This window comes from Gigantopelta aegis, chromosome 6 (assembly GCF_016097555.1).
Source record: "Gigantopelta aegis isolate Gae_Host chromosome 6, Gae_host_genome, whole genome shotgun sequence".
NCBI lineage: Eukaryota > Metazoa > Mollusca > Gastropoda > Neomphalida > Peltospiridae > Gigantopelta > Gigantopelta aegis.
Window position 1 is genome coordinate 88,532,795 of NC_054704.1, and position 23,525 is coordinate 88,556,319.

Genomic DNA, 23,525 nt, shown 5'->3' on the forward strand with positions numbered 1-23,525 from the left:
AAAGTAACAAAGGTATTTTATAAATTAAGCCTACCGCACACGAGAGCTATCAGCTAAGCAAAACGTTACTTGAGAGTTTTTGCTGAGCTAATAGCTCTCGTGTGCGGGCAATTTTGCCGAGTTTTTCGTCTCTCGTGGTCGTGAGGAAAATATCTATCGTGTTTGATATTTTTGGCTACGCGTGGCAAAAATCTCACCGTGTGCGGGCTTCGTGAGTTATCAGCTGAGCTGAATTTACTATCTGACCAGTGGAAACACGAACACTGCGTTAGAGTGACGTCATCGCTAGAGTCGTAAGTAAAGTAGCTCAGCACTTAGCGCATCGTGTGCGGTGAAATTGTTCAGAGCTATTAGCTGAGTAGAAAGTCTCAAGTAACTTTTTGCTCAGCTGATAGCTCTCGTCTGCGGTAGGCTTAATTTAAATGGAAACGAAACTTATAAACAGAAATTACTGATTCCTTTCAAAATAACCGGCAACTCAAAACTATAATCTCTCCAGTTTAAAATAAATCACATTATATATTATGCAAATAGTAAATTGATGCAATGTAATTTATATGAAACAGAACAATGTACTTTTTGTGGAAACACAAAATAGACATTAATTCATCTATTTGCTGAATGTTGGTATGTCCTAACTGTTTTGTATGGGTTCTTTGGAGTACTGAAAACAAAATGTAACATAATTATACCTTTCAATATTGATACCGTTTTGTTAAAGGAAACATGTCACGTAAACCATATTTGGCACCAACCATGTACAATTAATTATAAATTGAATCACCTAAAAAAAAAAATTATAAAAAATTAATTACTTAAAATATCTCCATAAAAGAACCCCAGATACGAGCTCTTAGCGGAAATTGCCGATCTTTAATGAGCAGGGCAATCACGAGGTCCGTGACGTCAGAGACGCGTTGCTTGATCTGAAGCCTTACACTTAAAAGCATTAGTCCGTACCACTCATAAAGAATCTAAGACTTGCACAGCTTACCAAAACAATGAGTGTTCGTTCGCAAAACGTTTTGCCGTATCAATATGAGCTGTTGGTAAATGAAGAAAGACACACATTTACTTACAACAGTGATACTGAAGAAAAAACGGATAGCGAGTCGGAGGGTGGAGAAACTGATGGTGCCAGACCAGACCGGTCGACCAGTTTACAGCCCGGAGACAAAACCAAAACTCGGATGCTAATGCCGAGGTGTATACTATTCATATTTAGCATAAAGATACACCTCGATATGATGTATTTAAATATGTAAAAAATATAAATGTAGGACAAACATTTTTGGGGTTTTTTTTAAAAGAAAATGTCGCATTTTTTATGTTCGGGCTGTACATAATGAAATCTGTATGCACAGTGTAAACAAACGCTCTAATTTACGACAAGGCGCTTCACTTTCATTAACCTGGCTTGTAAAACAACATAAATGACTTGAGAGTATAATCAACTTTTAAACTAAATATATTTCTATTTGCATCAATAGAACGAAATGGGGTTATAGTATTTTTTCTCTCATAAAAAAAGTAGCATATTATTTAAGCCTATTGGTAGGGTGCGTTAGAGTAAAAAACGACCACTCACGATACCCAAGTGATAATTTCTTTTCTTTGGTACTACGTAATTGGTCAGTTTTGTAATTTTAGATGGGAAAGTCTACTTAATCAAGGGTTTTGACAGCATTATTTACAGTAATGAAGCAGGGCGGCTGATAATGTCTATTAACATTGTACTATAGTCGCGACAGGTTACGCCACAATACCTGTGATCTTAAAAAACTGGCACGTATTTTGTAAGTATGTCTAGACCGTGGTAATCACTTACCTGGTCGATACCCTGCAATATACACCTGCCAATCAGGAATCACATGTGCAGGCCACGGAAAGAAAGGACCAATTAACTAAAACAACACTCCGATTCTCAAGTCAGCCCGTGGATTGAACATAATAGTTATTTCGACACCGACAGTAGTGGGGTTTTTTGTATTGAACTTCGTGTTGCTTTGGGGCATTATTTAAAATTATTATTGTTTTCTACACGTTTTTTAAAAACATATTTAAATACATCGTACTGAGATGTATCCTCATGCCAAATCCCATGTTTGTATATGCCATATTTAATTACTTATTGACGTTTCCTTCTTCGGACGGTGAATACAGATTTTGTTATGTAGGCCTACAGCCCTAACATGAAAAATCGTTTTTTTTTCAAAATAAATAAATAAATAAAAAATTCTACATTTTTGTTTTAACATATATAAATACATCATGCTGAGGTGTATCTTTGTGCCAAATATGTACAATGTACACCTCGGCATTCGCAACCGAGTACTGTTTTTGTCTCCGGGTAACGTTCGGGCTCCGGGCTGTACTTAGGCTGACACCAAAGTTACTATGCGGTGTTGGTGTCCAATCTTTTCTTTTGCGATAAAAATACACGCGTCTTTCTTCGGATACAATCCTTTGGAAAACCATAAAAAGACAATGCCTATCGTTTAAACTGTTTATTTTTACACCCAAAGGCCGCGCAGTACGGCACTGTTGGACTGAAAAGATCGTAAGCCCCTTACTCCATATATAAACAGTTAACAACAATGGAAGAGTACAGCGGCTCTGACGTCACTTCCCTTTTTTTCCGAACGCTCACGAAGAAATATGCATAAATCGTACTTTGATACTGATTAGCGTAATTTCTTCATTTTAAGTTAACTACACGTATTTTATTCTTATAAAGTTATTTGTATATTATTTTTATATCATTTTTCTTTTAAAATGAGCTATAATATGGTCTCGTGTCATGTTTCCTTTAAGGATTCTTATTAATTTTCTAAAATCTGACATCAGTAATATGTGTTTAAAACTAATAAAACAATATAATTTAGAATTAAAAAGATACTACCAATTCTAAAAACATGTTTAGAGCATATTAAGTCGTATAAACACATAGAACTGTATTCAATATATTTGTACCATCCAGAAAAAGGCTTTCAGAATAAGATGAGGAAATATTGGCCAGGCTTTACAGTCCTATGATGTTTGTGTATGTATACATTGTTGCTCACATATATGTTGTAATTACAATCACATTTTATGCTTGTAAAATATGTATTTAATAACTACGTGAATGTAAGATCAAATAAAAATAAACATGAAAAACAAAACATTTTTTTTTTAAGATTTTATAAATAAAATGCTGAGTACTGATTAACTTTAAAAGAAGTTTTAAGAAATATTTTATGATGACATATTGTTCGAGAGTGATGTAATCTATAACAGAAAACAAACACAAACAACACATATGTTCGAGCTGTTGCTTGCTTTCGTGCGTGTGTGTGGTTGTTGTTCTTTGGGGGTTCTTTAAAGAATAGTTCGTAGATAATTTATTGAGCTGTCGTTTGGGAATTATTACTCTATAGAATAGTCTGACTCCCACGTTGTATTCTTGATACGTGATGTTTTGATAGCTGTTGTTACTTATTTAACATGTGTCGGACAACACCGACAAAAACTAACAATACACAATAAACGTATTTGTATTGCTTTATGTAAAGTATGAAGTAAATCCATATGAATAATCCTTAAACAAACAAAAATAATACCGCATTATTATATTACTTTGAACATTGAGAAGGTACAGATGTAACTATAGTGTCCAAGAATACATTGTACTTGTCGATTTGTCATGTATAATCAACTACGAGAGCAAAATAACAAAGTTTTTTATTTGACGATGTGGAAATTGGTTTGGATTTCATTTTATTACACTGGTAAAAGTTGAATCTTCATGTACGGCGAGAAATGTCATTTATGATAGGGGCGGATACAGAATTTTGTAAAGAAGCAAAGGAAGGAAGAAAATGTTTTATTTAACGACGTACTCAACACATTTTATTTACGGTTATATGGCGTCGGACATATGGTTAAGGACCACACAGATATTGAGGGAGGAAACCCGCTGTCGCCACTTCATGGGCTACTCTTTTCAATTAGCAGCAAGGGATCTTTTATATGCACCATCCCATAGATAGGATAGCACATTCCATGGCATTTGATGTACCAGTTGTGGTGCACTGGCTGGATCGAAAAATAGCCCAATGGGTTGTAAAGAAGCGGTCACAAAATTCTAAAAAGAGCAATTTGAGATTGATGAAGGCAGATGAGCCGAAGGAAGGAGGGGGAGAGGTACGGGGTTTCGGGGTCATGCTCTCTGGAAAATTATTTTGAATTAAAGATTCTCAGAGGCACGTTTGGGGGGGGGGGGGGGGGGGCAATTTTGTGTATGATACATTTTTTAAGTCATTAAAAAGGACACTTCAAACGTGCTGAGTGTCATCATGTCATCATTCGACTCATGGAACCCCTATGGCCCCTCCCCCTCCCACCCCCCACCCCCCCGCCCCCGGATCCGACTGTGATGGCATACAACCATCTTAATGACATACTTTAACGGTTTCTAACTTGATCAGGTGTGCAGACGTCAATGATAGTAATAGTAACATTTTCAAAATCGTATCTCAGCACAAGACGGAGTGAAAAGGTTTGACAATATCAAGACTGTTCCAAAGAATCACTGTCAGCTTTGTCATTAGGAAGACTGCCACTTCTCGTGACTACGTATCCTTCCTACTTTACAGGTAGGAGGACTGCCACTTCTCATGAATACATCTCCTTCCTACTTTACAGGTAGGAGGACTGCCACTTCTCATGACTACATCTCCTTCCCACTTTACAGGTAAGACTGCCACTTCTCATGACTACGTCTCCGTCCCACTTTACAGGTAGGAGGACTGCCACTTCTCATGACTACGTCTCCTTCACACTTTACAGGTAGGAGGACTGCCACTTCTCAAGACTACATCTCCTTCCCACTTTACAGGTAGGACTGCCACTTCTCATGACTACATCTCCTTCCTACTTTACAGGTAGGAAGACTGCCACTTCTCATGACTACATCTCCTTCCTACTTTACAGGTAGGAAGACTGCCACTTCTCATGACTACGCCTCCTTCCCACTTTACAGGTAGGAGGACTGCCACTTCTCATGACTACATCTCCTTCCCACTTTACAGGTAGGACTGCCACTTCTCATGACTACATCTCCTTCCTACTTTACAGGTAGGAAGACTGTCACTTCTCATGACTACATCTCCTTCCTACTTTACAGGTAGGAAGACTGTCACTTCTCATGACTACATCTCCTTCCTACTTTACAGGTAGGAAGACTGCCACTTCTCATGACTACATCTCCTTCCTACTTTACAGGTAGGAAGACTGCCACTTCTCATGACTACGCCTCCTTCCTACTTTACAGGTAGGAAGACTGCCACTTCTCATGACTACGCCTCCTTCCCACTTTACAGGTAGGAGGACTGCCACTTCTCATGACTACATCTCCTTCCCACTTTACAGGTAGGACTGCCACTTCTCATGACTACATCTCCTTCCTACTTTACAGGTAGGAAGACTGTCACTTCTCATGACTACATCTCCTTCCTACTTTACAGGTAGGAAGACTGTCACTTCTCATGACTACATCTCCTTCCTACTTTACAGGTAGGAAGACTGCCACTTCTCATGACTACGCCTCCTTCCCACTTTACAGGTAGGAGGACTGCCACTTCTCATGACTACATCTCCTTCCCACTTTACAGGTAGGACTGCCACTTCTCATGACTACATATCCTTCCTACTTTACAGGTAGGAAGACTGCCACTTCTCATGACTACGTCTCCTTCCCACTTTACAGGTAGGAGGACTGCCACTTCTCATGACTACATCTCCTTCCTACTTTACAGGTAGGAGGACTGCCACTTCTCATGACTACGTATCCTTCCCACTTTACAGGTAGGAGGGCTGCCACTTCTCATGACTACGTCTCCTTCCCACTTTACAGGTAGGACTGCCACTTCTCATGACTACGTCTCCTTCCCACTTTACAGGTAGGAGGACTGCCACTTCTCATGACTACATATCCTTCCTACTTCACAGGTAGGAGGACTGCCACTTCTCATGACTACATCTCCTTCCTACTTTACAGGTAGGAGGACTGCCACTTCTCGTGACTACGTATCCTTCCTACTTTACAGGTAGGAGGACTGCCACTTCTCATGAATACATCTCCTTCCTACTTTACAGGTAGGAGGACTGCCACTTCTCATGAATACATCTCCTTCCTACTTTACAGGTAGGAGGACTGCCACTTCTCATGACTACATCTCCTTCCCACTTTACAGGTAAGACTGCCACTTCTCATGACTACGTCTCCTTCCCACTTTACAGGTAGGAGGACTGCCACTTCTCATGACTACGTCTCCTTCCCACTTTACAGGTAGGAGGACTGCCACTTCTCATGACTACATCTTCCCACTTTACAGGTAGGACTGCCACTTCTCATGACTACATATCCTTCCTACTTTACAGGTAGGAAGACTGCCACTTCTCATGACTACGTCTCCTTCCCACTTTACAGGTAGGAGGACTGCCACTTCTCATGACTACATCTCCTTCCTACTTTACAGGTAGGAGGACTGCCACTTCTCATGACTACGTATCCTTCCCACTTTACAGGTAGGAGGGCTGCCACTTCTCATGACTACGTCTCCTTCCCACTTTACAGGTAGGACTGCCACTTCTCATGACTACGTCTCCTTCCCACTTTACAGGTAGGAGGACTGCCACTTCTCATGACTACATATCCTTCCTACTTCACAGGTAGGAGGACTGCCACTTCTCATGACTACATCTCCTTCCTACTTTACAGGTAGGAGGACTGCCACTTCTCGTGACTACGTATCCTTCCTACTTTACAGGTAGGAGGACTGCCACTTCTCATGAATACATCTCCTTCCTACTTTACAGGTAGGAGGACTGCCACTTCTCATGAATACATCTCCTTCCTACTTTACAGGTAGGAGGACTGCCACTTCTCATGACTACATCTCCTTCCCACTTTACAGGTAAGACTGCCACTTCTCATGACTACGTCTCCTTCCCACTTTACAGGTAGGAGGACTGCCACTTCTCATGACTACGTCTCCTTCCCACTTTACAGGTAGGAGGACTGCCACTTCTCATGACTACATCTTCCCACTTTACAGGTAGGACTGCCACTTCTCATGACTACATATCCTTCCTACTTTACAGGTAGGAAGACTGCCACTTCTCATGACTACGCCTCCTTCCCACTTTACAGGTAGGAAGACTGTCACTTCTCATGACTACGTCTCCTTCCCACTTTACAGGTAGGAGGATTGCCACTTCTCGTGACTACATCTCCTTCCCACTTTACAGGTAGGAGGACTGCCACTTCTCGTGACTACGTCTCCTTCCCACTTTACAGGTAGGAGGACTGCCACTTCTCATGACTACGTATCCTTCCCACTTTACAGGTAGGAGGGCTGCCACTTCTCATGACTACGTCTCCTTCCCACTTTACAGGTAGGAGGACTGCCACTTCTCATGACTACGTCTCCTTCCCACTTTACAGGTAGGAGGACTGCCACTTCTCATGACTACGTATCCTTCCTACTTCACAGGTAGGAGGACTGCCACTTCTCATGACTACGTCTCATTCCTACTTTACAGGTAGGAGGACTGCCATTTCTCATAACTACGTATTATTCCTACTTTATAGGTAGGAGGACTGCCTTTCCCAAAACTGTTTAAAAATATATATAAATTTGCACACGACAGATTTCACTTGAACTTTAAACATCTGTGTGGACATTCACTCATGAATCACCCGTGTTGTCAGTCTGGAATTCTATAAGTTTAACTAATATTTCATTTGCTCCATCATGAATTGGTAGCTTAGTTATTCCAGCGAACAAAAATACATATTAGTCAAAATTGTGTTATATCACAATGGTCGCCAATAACTGTATTTTATTTATATATGTATATGTATTATTATTTCCCTCATGCCCCATCTGTACTTCCGACTGATAAATTAAAAGAACTAGGACAGACAGATAGATTGTTTATTAAAGTCTCACTCCAGTTATAAAACATACATCATCTCTATATATAATAAAATCTACAATATCACTGAGCCATTTAATATAGTTACGAGTAACTTTCCAACAGCGTGCCGTTAAAGCCAACTGTTAGTTTTTGTTGTTTCTTAATCAAGTGTTATGGCTATGCAAAACACGATCCTAGCAAATGAAACCATTTGAAGCACCCAGACAAGTTTAATTACTACCGGTACGGCACGATATCGTCACTGGCTTGAGTAAATAACAATCACGTTCAGCCCACTACCTTCGCTACCCTTTCATTTCTAAGACATACAATCACGCAGACACACAAACACGAAAACCATGAAACGGATGTGGGGTAGGGGACAGTTAAATATTAAATGGAGGGAAGGATTAAAGTAGGGGGAGAGAGACAGAGAGAGACATAGTGAGAGACAGAGAGAGTGAGAGTGAGAGACACAGACACAGAGACAGAGTGAGAGACAGACACAGAGAGACACATATAGAGAGACAGAGAGACAGACAGAGACAGACAGATGGTGAGAGTGCGGAAAGACAGACGGTCAGAGAAAGGCAGAACGGAAGTGGGTACATTATGAAGAGTCCGAGAGAGAGAGAGAGAGAGAGAGAGAGAGAGAGAGAGAGAGAGAGAGAGGAGAGGGAGGGAGAGAAACAGAGCAGAGAAAGACAAGGACAAAGAAAGAGAGACAGAAAAAGAGAGAGAGAGGGAGACAGAGAAAGAAAGAGTGACAGAGAGAGATGGAGACAGAGGGAGACCGACAAACAGATGATGAGGTGGGTAAAGACAGACTGTCAGAGAGACAGAACGGAAGGGGTTTAGGATGAAGAGACAGAGAGGGAGACATAGATAGAGACAGTGAAAGATAGAGACAGTGAGAGAGAGAGAGAGAGAGAGAGAGAGAGAGAGAGAGAGAGAGAATGAGAGACCGAGTGAGGCGGAGAGACAGAGAGGAAGGCTGAGAGACAGAGAGGCAGACGCAGAGACTACACAATTTATTTGTAACATTTGATACAACTGGTGTAATGGACAAGCAATAATATTCGTTTACACTGCCATTATTTCAGACATTTCACATAACTCGTAATAAACTGTTGATCGTTTCAGACGAAACATTTCAATTCACTTGATTCGTAATTAACTCAAACAAAGCTGGGTGCCACTAAGTGCGAATCTTTGATATTGATTGGATCAGTGTGTAATAACAATTAGACGAACCATTCGTTATTGACATAAATAAAGCACACAACCCATAAACAACAATTATTTCCTGTACACAGAAATAGCCTCGATCCCTCAACGACCAGCGTGGGTAAGATTTAAACGTTACGTTTCACCTCTTTCTAGTTAATCGCAGTTGTATCTCTCATTAATGTACAATGGCAACGCTAAAAATTACACAAAAGCACATAGTTAAATATCAGTTTTTAGTTTGGAATAATAAAGTACTGGTGACAATGGTAATGGTGAAAAGATCAAAGGATCATTATCTGTAACTGTTATTGGCTGACTTACTCTAACAATTACAGGAAGGGGAGTCGTGTGTCTTGATGAAATAACTAAGAATGTGTGTGTGTGTGTGTGTGTGTGTGTGTGTGTGTGTGTGTTCTGAGTGTATTCTCTGTGTGTGTTCTCTGTGTGTGTGTGTGTGTGTGTGTCTCTCTCTCTCTCTCTCTCTCTCTCTCTCTCTCTCTCTCTCTCTCTCTCTCTCTCTCTCTCCGTGTGCGTGCGTGCGTGCGCGCGCACGCGTGTGTGTGTATTTGCAGGTTTACGGAATATGGGCAACTGCAGGCACTAGATAGAGATGCATGGTATCAACCACTATTTTGTCAAATGCCCATTCGACTCTGCATTGTGCGGAAATACGGCGCTGGTCATGTTTTATGGTTTTGTCGTTCAAATTACTATGATTATTTTTATTGCATTTTTTCAGCTCTGTATCTTACAAGTTTTTTACATAAAATAAAATAAAATAAAAACTTTGCCATGTCTGTAATAAGGTAGCCTCAGGGCAATGTGCAGATTAACATATGCGTACATGATCAAAATGCCTGATGTTTTTTTGTTTCTGAAAGGTCAACTTTTTAATCCTTACTCAGTTTATGGAATAAGCTAATGACAGTTTTACAGCATATCTGATGTTGCTTTTGGATATATGTTACTGTTGAAAGCAAACACTAGACACTGTGAGAAAAGGTGTTACATTTTCCCTATTGATTATTTCTACTACTTTTCTTCTGTATTTTTACCATTGGCTTTTTTTTTTCTTTTTTTTTTGTTGGCTATTTTTTTTGGGGGGAGGGGGGCAGGTTTCAAACAATATTTATTGAAATAAATGAAGAGAATTGGCTAACAGGTGGTAAGCCTATATAAATGCCTCTCCACGAGATGATTGTGCATACTGTATAAATTTCAATGAACGATTAAAACATAACATTACAAAAATATAATTTCAGCCATTACCAGCTATTATAGCCAGTTATTGGAATTGCTGAAAATCGCAGTTCCATTTTGGGGGGTACCCTGCACTGGGTTTTTGTTTCTAGTTTATACTTCATAACAACTGTATAGTCTACTAGGGACGGGACGTAGGCCAACGGTAAAGCGCTCGCGTGATGCTCGGTCGGTCTGCGATCGATCCCCGTCGGTGGACCCATTGGGATATTTCTCGTTCCAGCCAGTGCTCCACGACTGGTATATCAAAGGCCGTGGTATGTGCTATCCTGTCTGTGGAATGGTGCATATAAAAGATCCCTTGTTACCAATGGAAAAATTTTTTGCGGGTTTTTATCTTTAAGACTATATGTCAAAATAACCAATGTTTGACATCCAATAGCCGATAATGCATAGGCGCCTAAATCAATATGCTCTAGTGGTGTCATTAAACAAAACAAACTTTTAACTTTTCACAGTCTGCTAAATAAAAAAGCATTTATTTATTTATTTATTTATTGGCAAATGGATAATAGTATTTGCTCAAATAATCAATGTCACATATTTCTACCAATCAGAGGCGCATCCCTTTTTATTCCGTAACTATTTGCACTTTGATACGGAACTTTCTGGTTTGGTACAATGCAACCTTAAATAACAAACGTAAGCTCACCTCCACCGGGAACGATTTGCTTGCAATACGATGCTCGGATCCGATGTGGTCGGCGTTTCCGAAATGGAACTTGATCTCGGTGACCGTGTAGTTGTAGGAGAGCGGACCGAGGCTGACGTTCATACGGCGGTACCCGTCCGGCTGGATCTTCAATGTGATATCCGGACCCGTGTTGATGAGGTAACCTTTGACCTGAAAAATTAAACAGAAATTGATTGAAAATACCTGTCTCGGACAGAACTCTCTGGTTAAGTCAGATGTTGGGTCCACGACAGGCGTGCTCGAACAGTTTTCTGACAGAAATTGAAAACATCTTGAAAGCATTCAAACTTACTGGGCACTCTCCGTAATATATAATAAAATTTGGCGACAATGATAATTTTCATACTTTAAATATTTAACAATCTTAATTGAAAACAAAATGCAATATTCACGGATAGATAGAGAAAGAAAGAAAGAAAGAAGAAGAAAAATGATAGATAGATAGATAGATAGATAGATAGATGCTTGAACATCTGCGTTTAAAGGGACATTCCTGAGTTTGCTGCATTTTTTAAGACGTTATCAACTAACAGAGACTTTTTGACGACTGTAATTACATATCAAATATATTTTTCTGTATAAAATATTAGTGGCTGCATATTAAAGTTACAGTCTCTGGTTACCATATTATAACATCATGTACAAATATGAAATACAAGCTCAAATGCACTTTTAAAAAACTCGTGTGTGTTCGCTGTGAACGGAGATCGTCTAAAATATACGCTCGATTCGTCGCCTGAACACCCCAGCACAAAAATACACATCGGCTATTGCAGATTCGTCGCCTGTGCCGCCATTGCTCGGCAAAGCACAAACGACAGTCTGTTGTCAGTTTCAGTTGACACGTGCGGTTGCGGATTTGAAATTGTAGGGTTCGTCTCAAAAAATGAAATGAGAAATCTGTTGCGTTGTACGAAGAAGGTTCGGTTGAGGATACCGTACTAGAGTCTTTCGTTAAAACCGGTTTGATCTTCACAACGTATTATTGACAATCGTATCTTCCTATTTCAGAATTAATATTTTATAAAGTGTTAGTAGAACTTTCAAAGTTTAGTGTATATAACATATTGACAATGTATATATTTTTTTAATAAAATATACTAAAGTAGACAATGAACGTTTTCACTTCTTAATTTTACGTGTGCTAAAATCGACAAATTCAAATAAATATTATTTCGTTTGGAAAGGGTAAAGTTAGTTTATTTTGTTTAACGACATCAGTGTTAGAGTATATTGGTTTAATAATCATCTGCTATTGGATGCCAAACGTTTGGTAATTTTGACATGAAACGGGTGCATGTGCAGGGGGAGGGTATTGGGGGGTCGAAACCCTTACCTGCCGAAGCTAAAAAAAAAATAGAAATATATTTTCGGGGGGGAGCATGACCCCATATAAACTTCGCTCAACACAGTCTATAGCCCCCAACCCCGTTGAAATCCCTGCACATGCGCCTTGGAAACCAAATTTTTTTTAGCAAGGAATCGTTTATATGTACCATCCCACAGACAGGATATCACATACCATGGCCTTTTATATATAAATCATGGCGCATTGGCTGAACGAGCCCGCCGATGGGGATCGATCCTAGACCGACTGCGCATTGAAAACCCCCCACCTTTTTAGGTCCAAGTAATGCATAGAAATAACATATAGTCTTGATAATTGTTATGTAAATCAAACACAAGACCCTCTTCCTTTACCCCTAGAGCGTTACGTAATTATTAACACCCCCTTAAATGTAACGCGTGTGCCAACCGCTGGCCACTGTCTAAATTTTAAGGCAAATCCCCCACCGACCCTTGGAAAGTTGTTGTACCATATATCTATGGATATAAATATCTTTTGGAGATATGACACGACCCCTCAATCAAGACAGTTAAATTTGTTCAAAATCACGTGAGAAGCTCAGCGCTTGCGCAAATCACGTAAAGTCCCAGTTCTACTGGCGTCCCGCTAAATGAAGAAAACCAAAGCTGGCCATTGCGTTTGTAGTTGACCTAGATAATGTAGATAAGCGAGAATTACGAAACTATAGCGATGTGGTGGACCTTTTATGTACGAAATAGAACTGGATCATCTATTCTAAATGCTTAAATAATAAAAATATTCCAGGGACTGCAGTTTTAAACGTGTTTCTGATCGTTCTAATATTTGTACTAGGTTAAATTTCATTTTATTTCCTAAAAAGGATTTTTTTTCGTACGTACGAAATTATTTCAAGACAAAATCCAGTTTGGGCTTCTTACAAATATTAAGACGACCAGAAATACATTGAATATACAGACACTACTATTCTAAATAAGAAAATATATTTAATATGTAAGTTTAATCGTAGAAATATTTTATTAGTCGGAAACATTTTACAATGCAGCAAACTCGGGAATGTTCCTTTAAGAAAAACAAGCTTCGTAAATTCGGCCCTCAGAGTACATGTATCTATGAATACCAATGATTCAAGAAAACGTTTCGTTTCTTTTATATATTTATACACATTCAAGAATAATTAATTTAATTTAAAATAATACAACTGAATATCGAAAGCGTAGACTGTAGTGTAAATAATAAGTATTGCCAGTGTGGATCAAGATTCGTGCCATGTAGTTTTTGAACGCTCCAGTTGACATCTGTAGTTTATTACCACTATCTTCCTCCGATCAGAACTGCCAGCGGCGAGTGCCTTATCTTTTGATCTTTCTTGGGAATCTCGTTACGGGACTAACGTCAGTATAAACTGAAGGGAATAATACATTACTATTGATTTTACTGAGAAAAAAACGTTTTATGCTTAAATTTCCACTTGATCTGTTCGTGGTTTAATCTTAACAACAACATCACTAAAGAGTCTTAAGACGTTTTGGGGGAGATTATTTTTTTTAATCCTAAAAACAATCCCACATTGATAACTGTTTATTTCATAGTAGTAGTAGTAGTAGTAGTAGTAGTAGTAGTAGTAGTAGTAGTAGTAGTAGTAGTAGTAGTAACTAGTAATAGTAGTAGTAGTAGTAGTAGTAACTAATAATAGTACTAGTAGTAGTAATAGCAGTAGCAGTAGAAGTAGTAGTAGTAGTAGTAGTAATAGTAGTAGTGGCATGGTCGGGTTCCCGGAAACACGTAATATTTTCTGAGATGAGAATTATCCTTAGTTCTCCCCCAAACCGAAAACAGTTAAACTGTGCAAACCATAGTATTTTTTAAAATTAAAACTGTCCTGTCATCGCAGCATTCGTCATTCTAACCTTCTTATGATAAAGCCGATATGTTAAGACAGTAACCAGTTATTCTCTATATAAAATATTTTTAAATAATTCGTACGAACGAAATTATTGGGAGGTAACATCCGGTTTCGGCTATTACAAACATTAGGGCCCCGTTCCACGAAGCAATCTTAGCCCTAAGATCATCGTAACTGCACAGCTAACATATGAACTTAAGGTGATCTTAGGGCTAAGATCGCTTCGTGGGACGGGGCCCAGGACAATAACAAACACCTTGTTTATACAGACACTGATATTCTAAACAAGAAAATGTATTTAATATGTAATTTTAGTCAACAAACATGCTCATTTTGTCAAATGCTAGGCTCAGACTACCAACTGACAGCACAAAGTTGGCCAACTTTCTGCCGTCACGACGTCTACGATTGTCCATTTGCTAATCTGAGCGCTCTACTCGATTCTCGTCGTGTAACCCATTAGTTGTTAATCTGAGCGCACCCATCGTATGTCGGTAGTTGGGGAAATTGCAACGCAACCGTCGAGTTGACCAACTTCTTCGTGACAGTTGACAGTCTGATCATAGCATTACAAAGGAAACAGACTCCGGATAGTTCCTTTAAACAGCCGTCATTCTTTGATTTTTGTTCTTGGAATCAGCTTGTCAATAATTGCATGTAATATTCGGAAGCTTGCTGATTAGTTTGTACCCCTCCACAAGTCTTTAAAAGCAGTTGTCAAAATACGCGCATGACAATTGTAATCTTCTTCAATGAACGTCGCTAATTTAAGGAAGAGCCATTTGCAGCATTGTTGGTGGTCCGCGTGGCGCAATTACCCCTCATAGAAATAGCAGTACGTTTTGAAACCTGTCACCGCGTTGACATTACGCTTGTCCAATGTATGCAAATTGAGGCACTCTGGCGAGCACGCGGTTTCGGTCGAACCTGGGTGCTGACGGCCATATTCAATCGATTGGAAGCCGGGTGATTTCGTCTTAAACACCGTCTTCCTAGTCGAGTCAGGGAATGTGCATAGCTCACAGTGATAAATGACAGACAAAAAAAAACCTAACGATCTACAGGGTGTATACCACCAAATCAAATCCCATAGACGACAATTATAACATGTGGCTAAACCTCTTAACATGCAGCGTATCAATCGACATACTAGCTCACCCTTAAAGTAAATCAGAAAAAAATATGGGAATCAGCTGCTCATTTCAGAGATGACGGGTAGTGTCTAAGACTATCGTAGTTCTGTACAAAATTTGTAATGTTTCAAACACAGTGGTAGTTGGTACACTGACACCAATTCAAATAAATTGCAGGGATTTACTGGCCAGATGAAACCACATTTTAACACAACACACACTCGCACATTTATCACCAATGGCAGGACTGGTAGCCTCACCTGTGCATGAAAATTTGGGTGCACCTCGAACTTTGATCCAGCCGGATGTTATTTGGTTTAGTACTACCAACAGCAGTTCACGGTTATAGAAACACCGTTATATTTCATTTAGTTACTACCATCGACAAACCGGATCTAAAATACTATATCTAATGCAAACTCACATTTTAAACTAAGATTACAAACAACAGCTATTATCGTAAAATCATCATTAACTATTGCATGGTATTTATAAGACATTAAACGAGCTTCCATTTCGTATCAGGTTTATGTCCCGAGTGAAATAATTTTCATTTGTCACGAGATTTGGCAGTTGTCAAATAGGAATGATTGCACGAGCGACATGAACGGGATACGAAAAGGTAGCGCATGTAATACCCTATTCACTATGAATTAGTCGTGCGTTAAATGGGTGGAATCGAGAACAGCGGAGGCGCGTGTACAGGAAATTAGGCAGCGGTGTCTATACTGTGACGAAGTTTCATGGGGGGGGGGGGGAGGGGGGGTCGTGTTATACGCCCCCACAATTGTTTTGTTTTTTAATTGGCTTTGAACGAGGTGTTCATCCACCCCCGAACCCACCACCACCACCTCGTACACTCAGGAGCCTGCAGTGACTCAGATGGCCTCGTGGATTATTTCCATGGATGTTCAAGTGTTGTTATAATGTATGTGGGAAAGAGCCGCTACACAGCTGCGTTTCGTTAAACTCATTCCTTCCTTCTAATAGTTGTTGATTAAAACAATGAGGTGAGGTGACGTTAAATAAGTATTTCATTCTTCTCATTTCTTAACAGTAAAATCCTATGCGATTTTATTTTCCAGTAATTGCCTCGGGGTATGCTGAGTTTTATATTAAATGGCATAATCTTCTTTTTTTTAACTTACTTCAAGTGGAATAATTTGAACTGTAGGCTATTTTTTATTTCTTTTCTTTTTTCTGATTTTTAGGTGAAGTTAGTTCACAGTTATTTGAGAAATAATCACACGAGCTTGGGGTGAGAAAGGTAATTTCCGTTTTGAATTCCCACTACCCCACAGAATAAGTGAAATAATTCGCAACAGTAAAAAAAAATATGCAACAAACAGTATATGCTCCTGACCTAATCAATACCACCAAAGCAAACAACATGTTCTGCATACGGGTATGTACCTTAAATTAGGACATATAAAACCCCCAAATAATCACAATACTCAGCAACCCAACAGAGAGGTACAAAAAGTTGCCACCTTCCCTACCAGCTCATCTGATCATTTCTAGACATGACCACGTTAGTTTTTTCGATATCAAAATTAGTCCAAGATAGTTTTATCATCAACAGATATAAAGGGATAACCTTTGAAGATACGTGAAGATACAAACAAGGAATGGTGGTTGAACTACACTTTTATGCACTGTTTAATCGCCGAAGTCATGTAGTTCAGTCGGTAGAGCGCTCGCCTGACGTGCTTGTGTCGTAGGATCGAACCCGCTCAGTGGATGTATTATCTTACTTTGAGGTTTGTTTGGTTGTGGGGTTGGGTTGTGTGTTTTTTTTGTGTTTTTTTTTGTTGTTTTTTTTGGGGGGGGGTTTAGTTTTTGGGGTTTTTTTTTTTTGGTTTGGGGTTTTGGGGTGGGTTTTTTGTTCAATTCCCAACTAGTTCCTCGCGACTGATACATCAAAGGTCGTGATACGTATTGTCCTGTATGTGGGAAAGTGGATATAAAAGATCACTTGTTGCTAATGGCAACATGTAGCGGGTTTCCTCTGAAGACTATATGTCAAAATTGCCAAATGTTTAACATCCAATAGCCGATGAATAATTAATCAATGTGCTCTAGTGGTGTCATTTAACTAAACAAACTCTAAATTTTGTTGTTTGTTTGTTATTCAAAGAATGATAATTCAGTTTTTTGTACACTGTTTTATACATTTGTACTTATATAATTATTTTTATTCATGACGAACACCCAGTAGCCGATGTATTTTTCACGCTTGGGTCTTTAAACATTTATTCATTCATTCGTTAATTCATTCAGTCAGTCAATCAGTAATTTTATTCATTTCGTTAATTCATTCAGTCAATCAATCAATCAATCATTCATTCATGCATTCATTCATTCATTCATTCATTCATTCATGAATCCTTCCATTCATTCAATATCATATTAGGCCTAGGTCTACATTATTTCAGGAAAAGAAACCTTGGTCAAACATAAGCTACTCATTCCGATTAGCAGAAATGAATAATTATACATTATGTAAAAAGTAAAGTTTGTTTTATTTAACGACGCCACTAGAGCACATTGATTTTGTATCTTATCATCGGCTATTGGACGTCAAACATATGGTCATTCTGACACTGTTTTTTTAGAGGAAACCCGCTGTCTCCACATAGGCTACTTTTTTACAACAGGCAGCAAGGGTCTTTTATTTGCCCTTCCCACAGGCAGGATAGCACAAACCATGGCCTTTGTTGAATCAGTTATGGATCACTGGTCGGTGCAAGTGGTTTACACCTACACATTGAGCCTTGCGGAGCATACACTCAGGGTTTGGAGTCGGTATCTGGATTAAAAATCCCATGCCTCGATTGGGATCCGAACCTAGTACCTACCAGCCTGTAGACCGATGGCCTAACCACGACGCCACCGAGGCCGGTCAATATACATTATGTATGTATGCACTTCCCATAAACAGGATACCACATACCATGGGCTTTGATATACCAGTCATAAAGCAGTTGGCGTTAATGGCAATTAATCCAATGAATTCACCGTGGGGATCGATCTTGCGATCCACAGTGCTTCAGGCAAACCTTGGACGTGGAGTAAATCATATTAATGATAAAGTGTTGATTTTATTGCTGTGTTTTTGTGATGAAAGAGATCTTAAGGATGTTTACCGCTGAAAAATCAATCTGGAGATGTTTCAAGTTTGGGTCGTACAGAAGTCTCGAAGGTTCGATGTTAATTGGCGACTGCTGGCGGCCATGTTTGCACATCGTCCATTCCGGGTTGAATTCTCCCCAGAAACTGGGCCCTGAATGTGAAACAGAAAGCGTTGTTAGACGACATAGATTAGTCTTATCGAAGGATATTTTGTCCTCTAAACACAGTGTATGGCATATCTCCTTGAATATTTAGCTTTTTGCTTAAAATATTAATTTTGGTACAGTTGTGTACTTGGTTGTTCTAATCTCTGTAAAATCGTTTTGTTTGTTTATGCTTATTTTCGTAGACGCTGTCCTGGCACACACCTCAACTATCTAGGCTGTCTGTCGAGCGTTAGTGACTAGTGACAGAGAAGAAGTCGAGGTAGTGGTTGTACTATACCAGATAAAATCTCATAGGCGACCACGTTAACGTTTCTGCTTAAAAACACTATATGCAATTTATCAACCAAACTATGACCCATAAATATTAGTACTACAACCCCTACCTCAAAGTATTAACTGAAGAAAATTGTACCTTTCATAGCTCATTTTCGGTATAACCAGATGTTTTTACAACACCCCTAGTTTCGCACAAAATCTGAGTACTTTTTTACAGGTACCCCATACATGTTCCAAACACAAGGCTACTTGACACAGTGGTACTAAATGAAATAAAATTCCATACATTTTTAGCCCAGATGAAACTATTTGTTTTTTACAACCAACACACTCGCATTTATAACCAATCACAGAACTTGTGGTGATAACTTCTCTATCAAAATTTCGGTGCACCTCGAACTTTGACCCAGCCGGAAATTATTTGGTTTAGTGCTACCTAGTGGCCTAATATCTATTCACTGAGTCGTTAAACTCGCTCTGGGTGGGAGCTGGTACCGGGATGATACTCAATGCCCAATACCTATACCCAATAAGCCAATACCTACCAGCCTTAAATCCTATGGTTTAATCACTACACCACCGAGGCCGGTATTCTAAAACCTTAAGAAGTGTCAGACAATTCTGTGCCTTAAAGTGACACTTGGGAGCGCGCCAGAATTTGGATGATTCTGGGATTTTTGTAAGTACCTTTTACAAATAGAGCCTGTTGAATCATCTGGATGTGTCGATATTCAGGACACTTTAATGTATCGTCAACATAAGAATACATAAGACTTTACTCGTCTTTAGATACAAATTTAGAATATTGGGTTGTGAAGAGCCGGAAGAATTGGCAGCTTGATATACTCTCAGAATTAGATGAAACCAATTTCAGCATTTTAGGCAAGAGCTACGTTTCAGACAGAAACATCATACAATGTTGTCAGGATAACTAGTACCTTTAAACAATGAGGAAATGTAAATACTGATACACAGCCATACATTTTGAAATCATACGTCAATAAAACCTGACGAGCGAGAAGCCCGAGACTGCATGACCGGCAGATTAAACAAGGATGTATTGATGGGAATGATTTTCAGTAGACTTGGTGTCGGAATGTCTGTGATTCACAGGCTGATTCAACGCTTTACCCAGACGCCAATCGTGTCATCAGGGCCGAACCTAGCGTAGGTGGGAGGGTTGTGGGGGCAAATGCTACTGTTACCTTTCACCAGTCGTTAGTTTACTGGAGAAACACTTTTTTTCATTTAAGAATTATTTTTGTTTAATGAAGCCACAGAATGATGGTGTGTTAGAGCTCACCTGAAAGTCCTTCATACGACCACCATAACGCCCATGGTGATTTGCTGCCTGAAAGAAGAAGACAAATTATTCAACAGAATTCTTACGCTAAATTTGTATGTTATTGGTGATAGCGTGAAAATGTAAATTCATTTAATCAGATTAAATAAACTCGCTTAAGTCCTATGGTTTATGGGCCTCTGCAGGATGTTGAATTGGACCTGGTCTGTATGTGCGTGCGTATGCATGTGTATGTGGTTTTGTGTGTGTGTGTGGGGGGGGGGGGGGGGGGGGGGGGTAATCATATAATTTATGTATGAATCAGTTTTGACGAGTCTGTGAAACCAATAAGGAACTTTTTATTGTTTAAAAACTAGTCCAGAAATATTTACAGATCATTCACAGGTGGGCAAGTTTATATTTCACATTCTAACAATGTCAAACATCATGTGACCCTAGTTAATCTAATACGATTCCACATAGAACTTATATCAGTAAAAGTCCCCATGTCTCCAGAATCATGTGACTTAATTAGTTTAATACAATTATCAGTGAAACATTTGTAAAATTCAATGGTTGTTCTGTATTAGTAAAAGTTCATGGTTGTTATGTATCATGTGACTTATTTTAATGCGATTCTCAATGAAACATTGGTAAAAGTTCATGCTTGTTCTGTATTATGTGACATTATTTTAATACGGTTCTTAATCAAACATTTGTAAACGTTCATGGTTGTTCTCTATTGTGTGACATTATTTTAATACGATTGTCAATGAAACATTTGTAAAAATCCATGCTTGTTCTGTATTATGTGACATTAGTTTAATACGATTCTCAATGAAACATTTGTAAAAGTTCATGGTTGTTCTGTATTATGTGACATTAGTTTAATACGATTCTCAATGAAACATTTGTAAAAGTTCATGGTTGTTCTCTATTGTGTGACATTAGTTTAATACGATTTTCAAAGAAACATTAGTAAAAGTCCATGGTTGTTCTGTATTATGTGATTGGCTATTTTGATACGATTCTCAAAGAAACATTAGTACAAGTCCATAGTTGTTCAACATTATGTGCCTTGTTAGTTTAACACGACTCTAGACCCATATGGCTGCATTACCACCAGGCTCGGTTATTTTAACACGAGTCTGCAGCGTCCACATGTCTGCATCATCACCACCAGGCTCGGTTATTTTAACACGAGCCTGCGAGGAACCCATCAGTGAAAGTTCTCGTATTTCCGTGCCACAGATCCACAACTCTAGATGGCCACATCACTAAAAATATTGTCACAGAAAGAACGATGATTTCCTGCCCTCTTAGTCAGTGGATGGGATTATTGAACAAAAAAGGCCAAATACTCCACGATCGTGCCGTGGTGATCGCTTGTTTTAATGATTCGCTGCTATACGGATCTGGCGGCCGATGTCGTGATAAACGGACGCAATAAAGCTTGTTTGCGAGCGCGCCACCAGCCAGTCCCCCCGCGCTAGGTAATGGATTTCGGCGCTTCACATACTAGTAAGCTTTTCCGACGTTTTATTACGTCCACGCTGGACAAATTAGGCTAATTTTCTATACAGTCGTTCCGAAGAATGTGCTTTAATAGAAGGATAAAGAATATTAGCTTAACGGCGCTTTAACACATTTCGTATTGCGGCTAGATGGTGCCTAATTCGGACTCATTTCGATACTTGGTCTGGAGGAGAGGAACCTGATGTCGCCACATAGGTTACTACCACATAATAGAAGCGAGGAATTTTTTTATATAATGTCGACAAAAAGGTTCTTGTGCACCAAATAAAATGGTTCCAAACCAGTTGCAAGGTTTGTAAACGGAAAAATTTGAAAAAGATGATGACACCATAATTGAGGAAATCGTCTCATAAATGTGAGCGTCATTTTATATGACAGGTCTTTCGTATATCATGACAAAAAAATGAAGTTGACGATATATTCTAAGTGGTTAAAATTAAAATTAAAAATACTCTGGAGATAGCATCTTTAAGAGACATGATTTAATCAGATTATCTCTATAACTGTCTCCAAATTTAAAAACGTCAATAACAGCTGCCACATTATATTTACTTTCATGTTGAACTTGAACTAAATAACAAAACTGTGTCTTCTTGTTATACCACTAGCAATTCCCTTCGACCACATTGCTCCAAGTTTCTGTTTACATATCCTCATGGCCATAACTGCAATTTGTACACTAAATATTCTGTTTCTCATGTCATGATGTATGTATAAATAGACGGATGGACGGACATATATATATATATGTTTGTGTCTCCGTAACTTTTTATGTGTCGTGTATAGTTTGGGATGGGCGCAGTCAACACTTATGTATCAACTTCTTCCTTAACGCCATTTTCTCTCGCTTCCTCGAACGATTTGAAACGTTTTGCTTGCCTAGACGTGATAAAATCAAAGTAAGAAATTGTAAGCATCATTTTTATTGATTTGGTTAGCGCCACACAGTTGAAGTGCTGTGGCCGAACTAAGCGTTTATTTTGATTACTGTTGGACTTGGGTATCGACCGGCCCATTCGACTTACACGCCGATTCACACTTCTCGGGCGGGGTCGGCTCCGGTCGGCTCCGATCGACTCTGGTCGGATCTCTAAGCATCAGCGCCGATATGTTCGGATAATCGCCTCCAATAACAATTTGTCATTTCAAACCCTGCACCGTCCAGCTGATCAGTCGATTTTAATTGCTGGTGTGTAGCGCAGCTTTCACCACTAATATACACCTGAGAGTCATAACGCGTGTGAAGTGTAACAAGGCAACTTATAACAGTCTGGCCAGAATGAGTCGGGTTCTTTGTTGGTCGATTGTGTGGATGAAAGAACACGTTTGTTAACTGCCATTCGGGGAATTGTCGATACTATGTTTTTATGCGGTTTAATTTTATTGTTTCACAGCAGAACGTGACTGCAATATTGTTCTTTCGTGTAAACACGTTATAAAGCGCCAAATAAAATCAGCATTTGGAAGATCTGACATTTTTTTTTATGTGACATTTTTTTTACTGCTATTATTTTCCAAGTAACCAAGAGATTAAATTTGTTTTGATTAAAGACATCACTATGCAGAGAAAATCTGTTTTCCATTATCAGCAAATAATCAGATATTTTAAACGTACAC

General features: G+C 39.1%; 1 protein-coding gene across 1 annotated transcript in view; it reads right to left on the minus strand.

Annotated features, from left to right (window-relative positions):
• The window catches only part of LOC121374773 (carbonic anhydrase-related protein 10-like), a 44,056-nt gene extending 21,485 nt beyond the window's left edge, over positions 1–22,571 (minus strand). Inside the window, exons 1-5 of the mRNA XM_041501881.1 lie at positions 22,511–22,571; positions 21,493–21,633; positions 20,394–20,441; positions 18,662–18,798; positions 11,108–11,299 (exon numbers count right to left, since the gene is read on the minus strand). Of these exons, the coding sequence (XP_041357815.1) occupies positions 11,108–11,299; positions 18,662–18,798; positions 20,394–20,441; positions 21,493–21,633; positions 22,511–22,571 (579 nt within the window). The remainder of the gene's footprint in view (positions 1–11,107; positions 11,300–18,661; positions 18,799–20,393; positions 20,442–21,492; positions 21,634–22,510) is intronic.
• Positions 22,572–23,525: the final 954 nt, after the last annotated feature.